An 18,577-nucleotide genomic window follows, 5' to 3' on the forward strand; every position below is an offset into this window, starting at 1 on the left:
GCAGCCTCCTCCTTTGTTTACCCTTCACATCCCTTCCCAGCCTCCCCCCTCCCCCCCAATCCCAATCCTTCTCCTCCCCCCCCTCCCCCCCCCCCCCCCAGCACCGACGTTGTAAAGCTAGTTGTACTTCTCATTGTTGCAACAGGTCCACCTGTATCCTTAAACAACTGGTTTTTCCCCATCTCCTCCACAAGTTACACTGACATCAAATATAGTGAAAGCAGGGGTTATACTGTGGGGGAGGGATATACAAAGCAACAAAGAGATAATCTTATAAATGCGTTAGAAACACATGCATGAAAGAAAAAAAACAATAAAATACACATCTAAGGATTCATTTTCCTGACATCACATTATCTGACCTTTTCCGCTTGACTCATACATATACTATATATTGCAAATAAGGGAAACCATGGGACCTATGTTTCTTTGGGCCTGGCTTACTTCACTTAATATAATTTTTTCCAAGCCTTTCCATTTCCTAACAAATGGGGCAATGTCATTCTTTCTGATGGAGGCATAGAATTCCATTGTGTATATATACCACATTTTCTTGATCCATTCATCTACTGAGGGGCATCTGGGTTGGTTCCATATCTTAGCTATGGTAAATAATGCTGCAATAAACATAGTTGTGCTGGTAGCTTTAGTGTGGTCTTGTTTGTAAACATTAGGGTAAATGCCCAAAAGTGGGATTTCTGGGTCATAGGGGAGCTCTATGTGAAGTCTTTTGAGGAACCTCCATACTGCTTTCCAAAGTGGTTGAACAAGTTTACATTCCCACCAACAATGAAGTAAGGTTCCTTTCTGTCCACATCCCCTCCAGCATCTGTTGTTATTAGAGTTCTTGATTTTTGCCGATCTAACTGGAGTGAGGTGATATCTCAATGTTGTTTTCCAAATCTGTATTTTAAACCTATCTCTGACCCCTGAGATACACATATTTCAGACAACTCAAACACTACTGTACATACATGGTTAGAGAAAAAGCTCTGTATGCTCACTCAGTGTGCCGAGTGAATTTGGGGAAGTTCAACTACCAATCTGTGTCTATTCATTCTCTCCTTTGCTATTTTTAACAAAACCATATTCTAGCACTATAATGAATGATTTTGCTTAGCACATCAGCATGTACTACAATCTAGAGCTTAGACCCAAGTTCATGATCAATCTTATCAGTGGCTTCAATTATTGTTGTGTAGTGGGATAGGGTATCAGCCTTTCATTACATTCAGATTGGCCTTTTCCTTCCCTCATTTTGTCTAATCCCACCAGGAAAGAAGACATCATTTTCACCCTGAGGTATAGCAATTCCTTCTCATCTTTCAGGGTAGGACCAAGTATGTCTTGTTCCAGGAAAACCACTCTGATGTGCAGCCCATCTAACCATCCCCTCCTTCATACATCAAGGTATTATCTGTATCCTTTGTCCCTTCTCCTCGTGCCCCTCCCTGGCTTCCATTTGTTTGGGTCATTTGAATTAACTCTTCCTTGGTCTCTGTACCAGCAAGATAAACAGTGATAAACTCTCGCGTGTGAAGTAGCTTTTGCCCATAATCTGGGTGTTTTATAGCCCTCTGAAGGGTGTTTGTTCTTCCCACAATACTTACATAGAAAAGACTTTGCTAAATCCCAAATAACTGAATAAAGACAGTAATACATTAGTCATTGCTGAGCAAAGGACATGGTGAAAGAGGCTATGCCATCTCCTTCCATGATAGACCATGGGTGCCATCCGCTTTATGCAAGATTTTATTTCCAGACATTAGTTGCAATAAGAAGTAGCTTGTGGGGGACCTACTTGGATGACAAGTCTGACGTTATGTGAGAAAAACTAAATCCAGATATGAGGAAACACAGAGAGAACATAGCTTCAATCACCAAAAGAACATACCATATCATATATAGGACATTAATTAAGTCCTTGGTTTTAAAAAAGACCAAACCTCTGAAAGCTAGGAAGGTAGAGAGATCCAAACTAGGAGGAAGGGAGGCTGAAAACAAATAGTTGGGGCAGCAAATAGTTCTGGGACCAAGAAACAAGAAATGGAAACCCTTGATTACTCTACATATTTGGCAAGGACCTAAGACTATGACTGTGCTAGCTAAAAGAAGAGGAGAGAGAGGAAAGAGAGACATTGTCCTGGGTACATGTCTCCAACTCCCAACTCCCACCTAGGGCAAAAAGATGGTTCCACAGGAAGTCATGTAGTGGTCTTCCCAAACATTCCATGTGTCCTCCAGCTCTCATTGTGGGGTTAAGGTCCAGCGCTGAGCATGATGTTGCTGATTTTATGTTATTTGTCTTTCTCTGGAAAAAGAAAAGGGATAGGGATTTAGTCACAGAGAGGGCTTTTAAACCAGGCTCCCTACACTTGGGGGATAATTTCTGTGGCTTAAAAATGACCACACAATGCAGCGGCATGAGCTCGTCATCCCAGCTGCTCAGGAGGATGAGATCAGGAGGCTGAAAAGGAACTGACAGTTTGACCAGCCAACTGGACAAAAAAGTTCTCACAGCCCCATCTCTACAGGAAAAAACCGGGTGTAGCATCTAGCTCTCATGCCAGCTAGACCAGGAAGTGTAAATAGAATGGTATTCCAGGCCAGTCCAAGCAAAGAACAAGACCCTATGAAAGAAAGCAAGGAAGGAAAGAAGGAAGGAAGGAAGGAAGGAGTAAAATGGACTGGGAGAAGTGGTAGAGCTCCTCTCTAGCAAGTACAAACCCTGAGTTTAAACTTTAGCACCTCCAGAGAGAGAGAGAGAGAGAGTTCTGTGAATACATCCTAGAAGCACAAGTGGGAGGGGATGTCAGGCCTCCTAAGGTTTGATTGACTTGGGTGGGGGTGGGGGTGGAGAGTGAAGACTCTGGCTAGGCCACAGTCTTTCCACACTGGATGAAGAGGGGAAAGTTGCTTTTCAGATCCTACCGAATTCTTTGCGGGGCATACAGACACTTCCACAGTAGGAATGGCAGCAATGATGCTCGCCGGCACAGTGCTCATGCTTCATGCAGTTGGGCTTGCATTGATCCTGCGTGGGTCTCTTCCTGCAGGGCTCCAGTATGGGCCCACTGATAACTGGAACAGAAGGTGTACACACAGCAGCCCTCAAAAGAACATTTCTGTTATCAGCTCCTCCCTTGCCCACATACCCACTCCACATAGCTCCCTCCTTCCTCTCCCAGCCCAAGGACCTAGTGGTCTCTTTGGTTCTTGAGAGTAAAGATCCACTCCCCGTAACTCTGATAATAAAATCACCTCACTTTAAATCCCCAGAACTTAAATCCAATTCCCAGAACCAAGAGTCCTAAGAGATCTCATCCCTCACCCTTATTTTACAAGGAAAATACCCGGATAATTCTCACCGAGTAGCTTGAGTTCACATCCCTCCATGCAAGCTGTCAGCTGACTAGCCTTCTGACGGTGGCCCAAGCATACATAAATAAAAGCATCGTTCTACTCATAACATCCGGAGGTGCTCAAAAGTTGAGATCTAACCATTTCGTTTCTCCTGCACATCCTAACCTTACAAAGGACCCAATAAAGGTTTTTGCATCATTTGTTTTTGTTATTGTTGTCTTATAGCTAGCCTCTGGCTCCTCTTTACAATCAAACTACCCACCCACCCCCCAAAAAAAAAGTCCTTTTAGTTTCTATTCATGATTCATTTGAAAGCCCAGGCAAAATACCTACGGTACTCAGGGATGTCAAGGTCGAAAAAAGTTCTCCCTTTCCAACTTCCGCCCACAGGGACAATCAAGAAGCAGAGGAATAACAGCCATTGCAGAACCAACCACTTCATGATTTTGATTCTGGACAGCTGAGTTGTAAAGGCAGCAGGAGACCCAGGACTTGACCAGTCCCCTGATAAGGGTAGAAAGAGAGTCTGGGTGGAGAGCTGGGAGCTCCCGACTGGCTGGCCACTGCTCTATCTGGTTTTGCATCGTCTCCTTCTCAGTCTGCCACACTCAGACGGGACATTGTCTTCTCATGAAATGCTTTCCCTCACTTGCATTTCACGCTCCTCTCCTTAGAGGAATGCAGGTTTGCTCCCACCATCGCCTTGTACCTTAGGAGTTTGAAAAGCCAGGAAAGTACAAAGTGATAAAGTGTAAGTTATTCATTACCCAGCCATAACAACTGTTGATACTTTTGTGCATGGAATTTCAATCTTTATACTCTATCAGTATATTGATTTTCTACATTTATATCTACTATTACCCTGGGCAATCTACATTTATATATATATGTATGTTTTTCAATGTTGGTATCCAATTGCACATACTGTTTCTGACACTTTTTAAAATTTAAGCAAATATTTTGGATATCATGTATTTTCTATAATTTTGGGGCAAGTACCACATATTGTCCTTGACCATACCACTAATCCTGAGTGAGGTCTCACAAAGTTAACATACTCATGTAAGCATTACTAAGATTAAGACAGAGAAGACCAGTACTTGATGCGCACTCAGTGATAAAGAACTTGTCTTGTACACACAAGGTCCTAGGTTAGATCCCCAGCACTGCAATGGATGAAATAAAGTTGAATACAGTCTCAGTATGGCTAGTGCAACCTAACTAGCTTAGTGCTGAATTCATGAAAAGAACTGCATACTATTCTTCTATTATCTCAACAGACAGAAATCAGTAGTCTAAATTTTATTTCCACAAACTAGATCTGCCTGTTTCAAACTGTCTGTAAGAGGAAGAATGAATGTAGTATATATTATTTTGCATCTGGCTTCTTTTCTCCTTGTGTTTGAAGATTTTGTCTATATTGTGAATTTTGTCTATTACTGCATAATATTTCACTGGTTTGGTACAATATACTTTGTTCATTCTGCTTTTGATAGATATTTAGGTTATTCCAAAGTAGAATGTTAAAAAAAAAAAAAAACATTTCAATGGGACTGGGAAGGTGGCTCAGTGGTAGAGTGCTTGCCTTGAATGCATGAGGCCCTGGGTTCCATTCCTTAGTACCACATAAGCAGAAAAAGCCAGAAGTGGCACTATGGTTCAAGTGGTAGAGCACTAGCCTTGACTAGCCTTGAGCTGAGGAGCTGAGGGACAGCACCCAGGCCCAGAGTTCAGGCCCACGGCCAACTAAAACAAAACAAAACAAAAAAACCCAAAAAACAAAAAACATATTTCTATGAGTATATTGTTTGTGCCGGTCCTACGGATTGAACTCAGAGCCAGTGTACTATCGCTGAGCTGTTTTGTTGAAGATTAGTGCTCTATCACTTGAGCCACAGCTCTACTTTTAGCTCTTTATTTCTGGTCCTGGGGCTTGAACTCAGGGCCGGGGCACTGTCCCTGAGCCTCTTTGTGTTCAAGGCTAGCACTCCACCACAGCCACTTCTGGCTTTTTTGAGTAGTTTATCAGAGATAAGAGCCTCATGGGGACTTTTCTTTCCCAAGCAGACATTGAACCGTGATCCTCAGGTCTCAGCCTCCTGAGTAGTTAGGATTACAGGCATGAGCCACCAGTGCCCAACTCTGTGAATATTTTCACATAAGACATTGAGCTTGTATGTACAGTCAGCTCTCTGTGAGCTATATAGCTATGGTTTCAACCAATCATGAGTCAAAAATACATATTTCCAGTTCTTATTTCCAGTTCTTTTCAGACTCAACGTTACTGGCTGAAGTCACACGCCTCTAGTTATAGGTGGATCTCTTCATTGGCAGAATTCATTCAGAATTCTCCTTTCTACCACCTGCTAAGGTGTCCATACCTCTTGCAATGGTGCACAATCAATTCCTATATTATTTAGCTTTATTCCTAACTTAAAGAGTTATGGGGTAAGCTACATACCACCAGTATTCAAAGCTTAATCAACAAAATACTTAGTTATTAACTAAGCCCTACAAAGGGAGGGGAACGAAAAAAACAAAATGTTTAACTAGGGATACAGGTTGACCCATTGTAACAATGAGATGTACAAGACACTATGTTGAAGATGAATTTACAACTTCGGTGGGGGGGAGGAGGGAGGAGGTAGTTGTGGAGATAGGAGGAAAGGGATGATAGGGGAAAAACAAAGGAGGAGGCAACAATGCTCGATAGGAAATGTGCTCATTATCTTGCTCATGTGACTGTAATCCTACTGTACAGTATGTTTTGTAAAAACATACAAAAATGAATATAAAAAAAAGAAAACTTTGGGGAAAAACTGAAGAAGACACCAGAAAATGTAAAGACCTCCCATGCTAATAGATTCATAAAATTATTAAGAAAATGGTCATACTACCAGAAGCAATCTACAGATCCAACGCACTACCCAAAATCCCAATGTCTATCATCACAGAAATAAAAAAAAAAATCAAGCCAAAAGTTCATGTGGAAGGCTGGGATGTAGCTCAGTGGCAAAGCACTTGCCTAGCAAGTGCAACGTCCTGGGTTCGATCCCCAGTACCAAAAAAGAAAAGACAAAAAAAAAAGTTCATATGGAACCATAAAAGACACCAGATAGAAAAGGGAATTCTGAGTAAAAGGGTATTATAATACTAGACCAAATAACCAAATTATACTACAGAGCCACAGTAACCTGACAGCTTCAAACTGGCACAAAAACAGACACGAAAACAATAAAACAGAATAGAAGACCCAGTAATAAAATCAGCCATCTTATTTTTTTAATAAAAAGAGGCGAAAACATATGCCAGAAAACAGACAGGCTTTTCAACAAATTGCACCCGGGAAACTGGTTTTCAACTTGCAAGAGACTGAAATCTGACCCCATCTCTCACTCTGTACAAAAATCAACTCCAAGCTGGGCACCAGTGGCTACTACCTGTAATCCTAGCTACTCAGGAGGCTGAGATCTTAGGATAGAGGTTCAAAGCCAGCCTGGGCAGGAAAGTCCATGACTCTTATCTCCAATTAACCACTAGAAAACTGGCTAACCAGATGTCTAAGTCAAACAGAAAGGTCAGATAAGTCGATGTTAGAGAAATGAACCCCAAGATAAGTATTCAAATGTTTTTTTCTTTCATGCGATTGCTTCTAACATATTTATAAGAGTATTTCTTTGTTGCTTTGTATGTCCTTCCCCCATGGTATAACCCCTGCTTTCACTGTATTTGATGTTGGTATAATTTGTGGAGGGAAAGGGAAAAAACAAATCATTTAATTAGGGATACAGGTGGACCCATTGCAACAATGAGCTGTACAAGTCGTTATGTCGAAAAACAAAGTTTACAACTTTGGTGGGGGGGGCGGGAGGGGGAAGAGGATTGGGTGGGGGGTGTGGAAAGGGATAGGAAGGGGAAACAAAGGAGGAGGCAACAATGCTTGATAAGAAATGTACTCATTATTTTGCCCATGTAATTGTAACCCCTCCATACGCTATTTTCACAATAAAAAAAAGAAAAAGAAAACCGGCTCAAGTGGTAGAGCACTTGCATTGAGCTGAAGAACTGAGGGGCAGTGCGCTAGCCCAGAGTTCAAGCCCCACAACCTACACACACACACACACACACACACACACACACACACACATACACACATCGACTCCAAATGGATCAAAGAACTTAGAAAGCCTTGAAACATTAAATCCACTACAAAAAAAATAAATCTGGGGGCTGGGAAGGTGGCTCAGTGGTAGAGTGCTTGCCTTGCAAGAGGCCCTGGGTTCGATTCCTCAGCACCACGTAAGCAAAAAGAAAAAAGCCGGAAGTGGTGCTGTGGCTCAAGTGGTAGAGTGCTAGCCTTGAGCTGAAGAGCTGAGGGACAGCACTCAGGCCCAGAGTTCAGGCCCCACAACCGGACCCAAAAAAATAAAATAAATAAATCTGTAAAACTCTGGAAGTTGTAGGCACAGTTAATTGTTTTCTGAATAGAATTCCAATTACAAAGAAACAGTAGGACTACATCAAATTAATGTTTCTGCACAGAAAAAGAAAAGATTACCAGAACTAAGAATGTGTCTACCCCCAGGAAATGGAAGAAAATCTTTGCCAGCTATTCAACTCACAAAAGGATCAATATCCCAGATATACAAAGAACTTGAAAAAGTAAACAGCAAACAAACAATTCAATTAACAAAATGGGCAAGTGAATTAAACAGACAGTTCTCAAAAAAAAGAAATACAAATGACTAAATAGAGGCATGAAGAAATGTTTAGCCATAAAAATGCAAATCATAACGACACTAAGATTTCCTCTCACCTGAGGGCATTTTACAGCATCTCTGAACCACTGTCCCTTCCTGTACATCTGAACTTGAAGCCACTAGCCAGTATGTTGTTGGGCCCTAGCCTTTGTCTTACCTTGATCTTTGCTGTGTCATACTATAAAGCCTTTTCTTGTCAGGGACTGGTGGCTCACGCCTGTAATCCTAGCTACTCAGGAGGCTGACATCTGAGGACTGTGTTTTGAAGCCAGCTTGGGCAGGAAAGTCTGTGAAACTCTCATCTCCAATTATCACCAAAAATCTAGAAGTGGAGCTATGGCTTAAGTGGTAGAGCATTAGCCTTGAGCACAAAAGCGCAGGGACAGCACCTACGCCCTGAGTTCAAACCCCAGAACCAGCATTAAAAAAAAAAGCCTTTTCTTGTTCTATAATGTTTTGTCTACAATATTCTAACTCATCAATATAAATGAGAATATTCTGTCCTCTTTTCCAAGAAGAGACACAAGACTTGATATATGGATAGTGCTCTATAATATCCTCATCCAAAGGAAGCAAACTTTTTTTTTGGTCGGTTGTGAGGCTTGAACTCTGGGCCTGGGTGCTGCCCCTCAGCTCTTCAGCTCAAGGCGAACACTCTACCACTTGAGCCACAGCGTCACTCCAGTTTTCTGAGTGATTTATTGGAGATAAGAGTTTCATGGACTTTCCTGCCCAGGCTGGCTTTGAATCTCTATCCTCAGATCTCAGCCTCCTGAGTAGCAAGGATTACAGGCATGAGCACTGGTGCCTGGCAAGGAAGCAAACTTTTAAAACTGATCTTCTAGATAATAACGACAAATGGCAGAAATACAGACATAATCTGGGAAAACAGTATGAGCAGCAAAGCTTGCCTTGTATTACCTGATGGATTTGAATGCTATTACCTGAGTAAAACTACCAGACAGTCAGAACTGACCTAAAAGAAGTACGAAGAAACTAAGAATAACAGGAGGATCCCATTCTAGAAGCTCATGTGTTCTCTCCAGAAGGCAGAATGCTTTTTTATTCTGTTGGGCAGAGTGATAGGCTGGCCTTCAGCCTTTATTAAGGAGTTTGATTTTGCATGAATACACAGGTCACAGACTGTCATGTGTTCACCAAATCCTATTTTCGGAACTATGACTAGACTCCATTTCCCAGCATCCTTTGCAAAACGGAGGATGTGTTTGCTAATGGGATGCAGACAAAAGTGAACTCAACTTCTAGACCCAGCCCCTTTTGCATTTCCTTTTTGCTCCCTTTTACTTTTCCTCTTCCATCTGTTGATTGGATGTAGAGGAACCAACAGAGGATGCAGGAATTGACAGACTCTCAGGTGGAAGGGTCATTGAATTATGGACGGATGACTGAACACCCTTGGTGAAATGTATACAACAAAGTAATGAAACGAAGTACATTCTTATTTGTTATAATGAAACGAAGTACATTCTTATTTGTTAACTCCATGCATTTTTTTCTTTCTGTTTGTTTGTTTAAGATAGAGTCTCACTATGTAGTCTTGGCTGGCCTCAAACTCACAATCCTTTCTTTTATTCTATTTTTTTTTTTTTTTACGAATCTCTGTATTATTGCTACCTCAATTAGCCAACCTGGCTAATACATAGGTTTAACAGGGAAAACAGAGTTGAGTACTTGTGCCCATATGAAATGGACTGTTAAGGATTGAAACAAAGGAAATTAAATCATAGAGAAAGGGGTAGAGAAAAAACACAGAGTCTCAGGGGTTCATGTATTTGTTTATTGGGCAAAAATTTGAGCCTTCTCAAGGTCAAGGCTGCTCAAAGGGCAGAGTGATTTTTCTTTTTTCAGCTGGAGCAAGTAAGTGTCCCAAAAGAGAACCCGGTAGCACTCTTCCTAGAACACGGAGTCATCCTTCAGCCCACACTAATAGTATATTTCAGTCATCATTGTTTTAAAGGGCTCTCTGGAAGAGAAAAATCTGGCAATCAGAAACCAAAATCCTGGGAGAAATCCATTCCAAACTTAATAACACCCTAGGTCCCAAATAAGAACAGAAATGCCACTTTAATTTCCCACCTCCCAAGAAATTCACTAATTGAACAGATAGGGAACAAATCTTGGGTCTGGCTGAGAAGGAAAGGCATGCTAATCAAGTTATTAAACAAAGGAGGGATGTAAAAACTGATTGGAGATATTTTGAGGAAAGCAAAGAGACTGGGTATGAATAGAGGAAAAAATCAGAAACCTCATCTTGAGATCTTGGTTTATTTTGCCATGAATGTCCTAATTACAGATAGGAGGCCATTGTCTTAGACTACCTGTTTCTTTAACTGGTGTCGGGTGACTGAACTCTGTTTTCAGGGGTCACAGTTTCTGAATAATGGGATAAATACAACAACCAAGACCAACCAAGCCCTAACTTCCCCAGTCCAAGCAACTCACTCATTGTCCAAGCAAATTTTCCCACAATAGGTCCAGCAGCATGTAGCATTTGGACTGAAACACTGTTGTTCTATGGTGCACCTGGTGTCACAAAGCCGTATCGGAGGCTGGACCCAGCATTGCTCAGTTTCTTTTAATTCATCTGGAATTGAGATGCTGTAAGTTAGTAAGGCCCATTCACTTCTCAACTGGAGAAAGAAAGAGAAAGAAAGAAAGAAAGAAAGAAAGAAAGAAAGAAAGAAAGAAAGAAAGAAAGAAAGAAAGAAAGAAAGGAAGAAGGAAGGAAGGAAGGAAGGAAGGAAGGAAGGAAGGAAGGAAGGAAGGAAGGAAGGAAGGAAGGAAGAAAGAAAGAAGGAAGGAAGGAAGGAAGGAAAGAAGGGAGGGCAGGGAGGGAGGGAAGGAAGGAAGGAAAGAAGGAAGGAAGGAAGAAAGAAAGAGGGGAGGGAGGGAAGGAGGGAGATAGAGAGAGGGAGGGAGAGGGAGGAGGGAGAGAAGGAGGAAGGGAGGGAGCGAGGGAGAGAGAAAGAAAGAAAGAAAGAAAGAAAGAAAGAAAGAAAGAAAGAAAGAAAGAAAGAAAGAAAGAAAGAAAGAAAGAAAGAAAGAAAGAAAGAAAGAAAGAAAGAAAGAAAAAAGAAAGAAAGAAAGAACATTTCAAGCTGAACAATTCCTTGGATCTTGGACTTCAAACCACAATATCTCTACCTTCCAAGAAAGTTCCTCTGAGTCCTGAAAACAGAACCTGGGAGAGCTTCACCACACAGGACACCACCCCCCACCAAAATTACTCTCACTGAATTTTTTTTTGGGGGGGGTCCGGTCGTGGGGCTTGAACTCTGAGCCTGAGCTCTGTCCCTCAGCTCTTCAGCTCAAGGCTAGCGCTCTACCACTAGAGCCACAGCCCCACTTCCGGCTTTTCTTTTTTGCTTATGTGGTGCTGAGGAATCGAACCCAGGGCCTCATGCATGCAAGGCAAGCGCTCTACCACTGAGCCACCTTCCCAGCCCACTCTCACTGAATTTTTGTTTGGGGACCTTCTATTCTCTATTTGTAGAATTGTAGAAAACTGAACCAAGAAAACACAAACGATTCCCTCTCCCTCTCCTCTAAGTGTGTGTCTTCCACGGTCCTGCAGACCTCCCCCTCCATTCCTTTACTGCCCACAATTTCTCCATGTGATCGACCAAGAACCCCTTAATTGTCTTCTCTGTTTTTTCACTCTGAGAGGTTTTTGCCCTTCCAATGAACAGATGTATGTAGGTGTTAACCATCATCCTTTTGGTAGCTATCAAATGTTCGCCCAGGTGAGAAACAGAAATTCTGAAGATAAGGGCTCAGCAGGAAACTGTGTGTTGGAGTTTCCTCTGCCAAAGATGAGCTGGCATTGGAAGATATTATTCCTGCTTGTGTGAACAGAGTCTAGTTTTGTTCCCTTTCCTGTACTCACTTTTTCTTTCAAAGTCTGGAGAGAGAGGGCGCTACAAGGGATACTGGACTGGGAGCATCTCATCTTGTGGATGTCTCTGCTTAAGGAGAATTCTGATCCTCACAGGGGTGGGGAGTCTTTGTTTCTCCCAATGATCATCTGGATATTTGTAATATCATTCAGCAGCCACATGAAATTATCAACATAGCAAACTGGCTGAGGGGAGCCAAAAAGAAGCATACATATCTGTCCCATAGGTACCAAATTATTTATAGGCTTTAGATAGCCACCTGCTGGACATTTCCCACCCATTCAGGGCTGACCCTGGACCTGTGAGTTCTGACAGACAGCAGTGGGAGATATCTGGATGGGCCAGGGGCTCCTCTCCCTTGCCCCAGGACGACTAATACCAGTTCTGAACCTGAAGCCTCCCAACACAGGCAGACGCATCCCAATCCCATAGATGAACATGGCGAATAGGAGAGTCCAGAGCTTCATGGCAGTCTCTGCTTTGTGTCTCTGTTGAGTTCAGGCAGGAAACTGGGTCCCAGTATTGCTAGAGGTGGAAAAGGGCTTGAGGAGAATAGAAGATAAAGGAGAGAAATGCTTGTGAATACTGCTTGTTATTCTTTCTCCTAATTTTCCTTATTTGTCCTCCAGAACCCACCAGTTCCCCAACTACCCATGGACCACTCCAGGCATCTTCCCATCTCACATTTATAACTTTTTCTTTGGGAAATTATTTCTTTTAAGATGTGTCACTTTCATTGTAATGAAAAGCAATAGCCCAGCCACAAGTGGCTGTAATCCTAGCTACTCAGGAGGCTGAGATCTGAGGATCTGGTTCAAAGCCAGCCTGAGCAGGAAAGTCTATGAGCTAATCTCCAACCAACCACCAAAAACTTGAAGCAGCCGGGCACCGGTGGCTCATGCCTATAATCCTAGCTACTCAGGAGATTGGGATCTAAGGATTAAGGTTCAAAGCCAGCCTGGGCAGGAAAGTCCGGGAAACTCTTATCTCCAATAAACCACCAGAAAACCGGAAGTGGCACTGTAGCTCAAGTGGTAGAGTGCTAGCCTCGAGCTGAAGACCTGAGGACAGCGCTCAGGCCCAGAGTTCAAGCCCCATGACCAATTTTTTTAAAAAAATGAAGCAGACTGTGGCTCAAGTGATAAAGCATTAGCCTTGGGCGGGGGAGGGGAGAAGCTCAATGACAGTTCCTAAACTCTGAGTTCCAAGCCCCAGGACGGGCACCAAAAACAGACAAAAAAATAAGTTTTAGAAGCATAAATCATTAGATATGTTCATTTTGAGGCCTATTAAATTATCTGAGAGAAGCTGGTTGATGGTGGCTCACACCTGTAATCCTAGCTGTTCAGGAGGCTGAGATTTGAGAATCACGGTTTGAATCCAACAAAGGGCAACAAAGTCTGGAAGACTCTTATCTCCAATTAACCATCAAAAAGCCAAAGAGGATTCATGGAGCTGTGGCTTAAGTCGAAGAGCACTCATCTTGAATGAAAAAGCTCAGGGATAGTACCCAGGACCTGAGTTCAAGTCTAGTACAGACGCGTGCACACACCTCCTGCCACCCCCCCACCCCCCCCAGCCACACACACATGAAAAAAAATCCCAATAAAGAAAAACAACATCATGTTCAAGATACTTCTTACATCATTCTCAGAGTATCCTCACACCCAGAGTTCTGAGTGAATTCTTTTGGTCATCTATGAAAAAGTATAGGCCGGTTAAAAGGCCCTCAGTCATCAGAAAGACATCAAACTACTACATCCTCCCCCATACTTAAGACTGTGAGTTTTCCATATTGTATTAAAGAAGAAAAAAAGAGAAGCTAGTGATAGAGCCAGGGATACTGCTGTGTTGTTTCATCTGTCTTCCATTTACCTTTGGGACCTCAGACAGGTCGTGCCATGTCTCCCTCAGTTTTCTTAATGAATAATAAATTCCCATATCCTAAGCCGGGCACTGGTGGCTCACGCCTAGCTACTCAGAAGGCTGGGATCTGAAGATCAAGGTTCAAAGCCAGCCTGGGCAGGCAAGACTGTGAGATTCTTATCTCCAATAAACCACCAGAAAACCAGAAGTGATGCTGTGGCTCAAGTGGTAGAGCACTAGCCTCAAGCTGAAGAGCTGAGGGACAGCGCCCAGGCCCAGAGTTCAAGCCCCACGACCACCACCACCAACAACAAAAATTCCCATATCCTAGAAATTGCTGATGGCTTCCAGGCACATCTGAACAAGCCACAAATAAAAGCTCACATCTAAAGACCCTTACTTCACCTACCTCCGAAAGTGGCAGTGGTAGCTGGCTGACAGCTCTTTTGTCTACCCTGTTATTACTAGGTTTTGAGTGGGGGCCTGGAACAGGGCACAGACCAACAGGAAATCAAGGTCAAAGGCCTAGAACCTTGGGTGATTTGGGTTGTGGTAAATCTTTAAGTTCCACACAGGAACTACATGTGGGCCATATGACAAACGATTTCTCTTGAAGTCCATCCAAAAGCACTAGATTTTCTGATATGGGTAGTACCTCCTGATAAACTTGGAAGAACACAATGGACCTGGGTTACAGCATTTGCTACCCACTGCATACCCAAGTCACATGACCCCCAAATTTCCCACAGGCAGGGAGTCAAGACATACTCTGGACATCTTCTCGGTGTTGATTGTCCTTTGCCAATAACATTGCAACACTACCTCTCACCCAATACCTTCCAGTTTTATGGAGATAGAGATTAGATAAACTTAGAAAACCCTTTAGAAAAGCTAATGACCATCCTAGTGAAGGAAATGAAATGATCAGATCGAAGAACACCAAGATCTTGACATGGGCTTGTTCTTTGAAGTGTAGAGAGAACAGTTTATTTTGCCTAACAATTCTGGTTGACCTCATTACGCTGAGTGACAATACATCATGGGTGAGAGCTTGCTGCAGAGCAAACCACTCAATTCACAGCCATGGTGGGGGGGGGAGAGAGAGAGAGAGAGAGAGAGAAAGAGAGTCCCACTAAACTTTTTGAGGGCATCTCCTCAATGACTTAAATCTACCACTGGACCCCATCACTTTAAAGTGCACCATTAAGCCGGGCGCATGTTGCTCATACCTGTACTCCTAGCTACTCAGGAGACTGAGATCTGAGGATCATGGTTCAAAGCCAGCCCAGGCAGGAAAGTCCGTGAGACTCTTATCTCCAGTTACCAGAAAACTGGAAGTGGCGCTGTAGCTCAAGGGGTAGACCACTAGCTTTGAGCTGAAAAGCTCAGGGACAGCACCCAGGCCCAGAGTTCAAGCCCCACCACCAAAAAAATAAATAAATAAAACGTCCACCACTATTCCTAGCACCACAGGCCATTAAAACTTAGGCCACTGAAGGGGCATTCCACAACCTAATTTATACCATATGTGTTTGTATGATATACATAGAGTATCACACATATATACCAAACATCAAGGACAATATTTATGGTTTATAGGTACTTTTTTGTACTTTTTCATGGGTTTCATTGTGACATTTCAGACATGTATTCAATGTATTCTCATTGTATTTATCCCCATTACATCTCTCTCTCTCTCTCTCTCTCTCTCTCTCACACACACACACACACACACACACACACACACACACACACAGGTCCTTTTGTCCTTTTGTTTAAAAAAATGGATTCTTTATGTAAGAAAAAGTTTGATATTTTTCTTTCTGCATCTGGCTTATCACAATGATCTCCAGATCCATTCATTTTCCTAAAATGACGCATTTTCATCCGTTTTGGCTGAGTAAAACTCTGCTATGTCTATATGCCATGTTTTCTTTATCCATTATCTGTTCATAGACAGACACCTAATCTATTGTGTTTCCCATTTACTTTATAGACAAATTTACTTCCTGTTGTGAGTGCACGTTCATTTTGATTGTGATTATGAAGTGAGGTCAGGCAGCAGCTTTTCTCCTGTGGAATCATGCTGGCACTCAAAAAAAGTGTTTCCGACTTTGGAATCCAGACTTTTGGATTAGGGATGCTCAACCTGTACTTACATACGTATCTATTTAATATATGCTTGCATGTTCTTCTATATTTATACTTGGTACATTTAGCCACTTTTACTACCTTTTACTTTAGAAGAGTGAAAATGTATGAATAGAATTCAATGTATATTGAATAATATTCAATTGTCATCATCATTGTCATAATAGTTTTAATTGGCAATCTGTCATAATATTTAACGAATATTCCTACAAAAGTAGGAAAATGGAGGGGATGGTGGGGTTGGGAGGGATGGGAGAGAATGGTGAGAGGAATGATACTGATCAAGGTGCATTGTTCTTATACACTGACAAGCTGGATTGGAATTCCTTTATACAACAACTCAAAGATAATAATAATATAATTTTTGGACATGCTAACCGGGTACTGGTGGCTCACAGCTGTAATCCTAGCTACTCAGGAGGCTGAGATCTGAATATTGTAGTTCAAAGCCATCCCAGACAAGAAAGGTCATGAGACTCTTATCTCCAATTAACCACTAGAAAACCAGATATAGTGACCAAAAACCACAAGCGGCTCCGTGGCTTAAAGTGATAAAGCACTAGCCTTGAGCGAAATAGTTCAGGGACAGTGCCCAGGCCCTGAGTTCAAGGCCCACCAACCAGCAAAAAAGAAAAGAAAAAGAAAATGCTCAATATGACATCTTGTAGGATACTGACAGTATTTATAGTTTACCCAAGAATGATGCAGTTATAGAAACCCATCTTTGTGAAATACTTCCATGATTAAATAAGACTGGCAGAAAGTAGGTAACAAAAATGACTGACAGGGAAAAAAATGAGATAGTTGTATTAGACAGATGGAGAAACTAAACACGATACTATGAAATCTGGGTCAATTATCAGTAGTGAGGTATTTCAAATTACGTATTTGCATTTTTCTAGGAAAGGCCTTGAGTTTGGAGCAGGAAGACAAATTTCTTAAGAGAAATTCTGTGAGCAAGAAAAGAGGGTTGGTTTTATGAGAGCAGGTGACGTCCCTGAAGAGGGCCAATTCCACCCCAGTGAAGGGCAGGCAAAGGGCAGGAAACACAGAGGCTCTTGTTCTTCTAGGCTTGGCCAGCAAGGGCAGCAAAGAGCAAGAGGACAGTCTCCTTCCTTCTTTCCCTCTCAACACCCAGCTCTTCAGGAAAGTCTTTGCCATCCTCCCCAGACCTAGACTCATGACTGCAGTCAGAGTCATGCGACCTAGGGCTGTGTTGTCACTCATGCTGCTCCTCTGGGTGTTGCTGTGGCTGCCTCAGACTCACGGAGGGCCCCGTAGTCGGAGGAGGATTGAGGGTAGGTGATGGCTGGATGGGTGGAAGGGGAGGTGGCCGGGAGGGGCTGAATCCAGACTAAGGAGAACCTGGGTTCTGATACCTTTGTGCAAACTCAGCATTTCCCACAACACTGTTCAGAGATCCAAAATGAAGGGTGACACGCTGTGGTGAGAGGTGGATGGAACAGGGCTGAGGGAAAGAAGACAACTGTCCTCTGGTTTATGAACAGCCACAGAGGCTCCCAGGGCAGACACAGGCGTAGAAATGCTGTGGGTGTGGGAAGGGGCACTGGACAGGAAAAGGATGACATAGGGAGGCAAGTTGATGCCATCACGGCGGGGAGCAGGAGGGCGTGGGAGGGAGCTCGCTGAGCAGGCACACCGAGGCCAGGCCAGTGGGGAGAGCAGACAGGACCATGCTGAGTCCATCTTCCCCTCGCCCCTACAGGTCCAGAAGGTGGAACGGGGGGGGGGGGGGTGAGGCATCTCGGGGTGCTCTGAGCTCTCAGGCTGTGAGTATAGAGTGAGCAGGTTGCCTTCACCAGGCCTTGTCTCCGAGGGAAGACAGGTCCTGGGTACAGGGGTGTGGACAGGGTCCAGGAAGGGCAGCAGGGCCCATTGGGACCTAAACACCACCCATGCCAAGGGTTTGGCCAGGGGCCCAGAACAATCCCCTGGGGGTGGTGGGTGCTGTGAGTGGACCTGCATCCTGGGGGCTGGGGCAGCATCAGTGGAAGGAGGATGCTGTCCAGGCAGAGGGCCCCATCCCCCAACTCCCACCCCTTCTCAGAAACCCAGACAACCAGCTCAGAAACCCAGGAGCCTTCCTCAGGAATCAAGAGGTGTGAGAAGCGCACCAGCATCTATCTGTGCAAATACCCCTGTGAAGTCCAAGAAGACTGTGAGGCAAGCAACGTGTGCTGTTCCACCTTCTGTGGGAACGTGTGCATCAACACCCTGTGAGTGGCCGGGGCTGAGCTTCCTGGGACTCCCGGTTCACCATTCCAAGGTGCAGTGCCCCCAACCCACCCACAGCGGAAGCAGGAAGACGTCCACTGCAGGGCCACCACATCACCAGGCCAGATGCCCGCTCTCTGTGGAAACCCTGTGTTCCTGTCCAATAAACCAGAATGAAATGCCGGGGGATGCGGTCTGTGTGAGTCCCACTGCTTGTGATCAAAGGACCCACAGAGCTCCCCACTGGCCCCCACTCCTCAGCCTGCTCTCCCCTCCCTCCCTCCC

The 18,577-nt window shown here is 43.6% G+C and overlaps 3 protein-coding genes across 3 annotated transcripts; 1 reads left to right on the forward strand and 2 right to left on the reverse strand.

Annotated features, from left to right (window-relative positions):
* Positions 1-1,738: 1,738 nt before the first annotated feature.
* LOC122120340 (WAP four-disulfide core domain protein 10A-like) lies at positions 1,739-4,046 on the reverse strand. The gene is made up of 3 exons (XM_042694570.1): positions 3,697-4,046; positions 2,932-3,081; positions 1,739-2,311 (listed from the first exon to the last, which is right to left on the reverse strand). The coding sequence occupies exons 1-3, from the start codon at positions 3,803-3,805 to the stop codon at positions 2,298-2,300; spliced, it is 273 nt and encodes a 90-aa protein (XP_042550504.1). The 5' UTR covers positions 3,806-4,046; the 3' UTR covers positions 1,739-2,297.
* Positions 4,047-10,067: 6,021 nt separating this feature from the next.
* LOC122120422 (protein WFDC9-like) lies at positions 10,068-12,519 on the reverse strand. The gene is made up of 3 exons (XM_042694661.1): positions 12,431-12,519; positions 10,587-10,742; positions 10,068-10,107 (listed from the first exon to the last, which is right to left on the reverse strand). The coding sequence occupies exons 1-3, from the start codon at positions 12,505-12,507 to the stop codon at positions 10,068-10,070; spliced, it is 273 nt and encodes a 90-aa protein (XP_042550595.1). The 5' UTR covers positions 12,508-12,519.
* Positions 12,520-17,255: 4,736 nt separating this feature from the next.
* On the forward strand, positions 17,256-18,298 carry LOC122120423 (WAP four-disulfide core domain protein 10A-like). The gene is made up of 2 exons (XM_042694662.1): positions 17,256-17,355; positions 18,126-18,298. The coding sequence occupies exons 1-2, from the start codon at positions 17,256-17,258 to the stop codon at positions 18,296-18,298; spliced, it is 273 nt and encodes a 90-aa protein (XP_042550596.1).
* Positions 18,299-18,577: the final 279 nt, after the last annotated feature.

Source organism: Dipodomys spectabilis, unplaced genomic scaffold, assembly GCF_019054845.1.
Source record: "Dipodomys spectabilis isolate Male_0828 unplaced genomic scaffold, ASM1905484v1 ptg000175l, whole genome shotgun sequence".
NCBI classification, from domain to species: Eukaryota; Metazoa; Chordata; class Mammalia; order Rodentia; family Heteromyidae; genus Dipodomys; species Dipodomys spectabilis.

Bases quoted from the DNA above. Each gene is read 5' to 3' on its own strand.
- LOC122120340 (XM_042694570.1), bottom strand. From the start codon at position 3,805: ATGAAGTGGTTGGTTCTGCAATGGCTGTTATTCCTCTGCTTCTTGATT. The intron at 3,082-3,696 runs GTAGGTATTTTG...CTTCTGTTCCAG, and splicing joins CCTTGACATCCCTGAGTACC to TTATCAGTGGGCCCATACTG.
- LOC122120422 (XM_042694661.1), bottom strand. From the start codon at position 12,507: ATGAAGCTCTGGACTCTCCTATTCGCCATGTTCATCTATGGGATTGGG. The intron at 10,743-12,430 runs GTTCAGAACTGG...ACTAACTTACAG, and splicing joins CCTGTGTTGGGAGGCTTCAG to CATCTCAATTCCAGATGAAT. The intron at 10,108-10,586 runs GTGAGTTGCTTG...TTTCTCTTCCAG, and splicing joins AAAATTTGCTTGGACAATGA to AGAGCCCTTTAAAACAATGA.
- LOC122120423 (XM_042694662.1), top strand. From the start codon at position 17,256: ATGCGACCTAGGGCTGTGTTGTCACTCATGCTGCTCCTCTGGGTGTTG. The intron at 17,356-18,125 runs GTAGGTGATGGC...ACCCCTTCTCAG, and splicing joins TAGTCGGAGGAGGATTGAGG to AAACCCAGACAACCAGCTCA.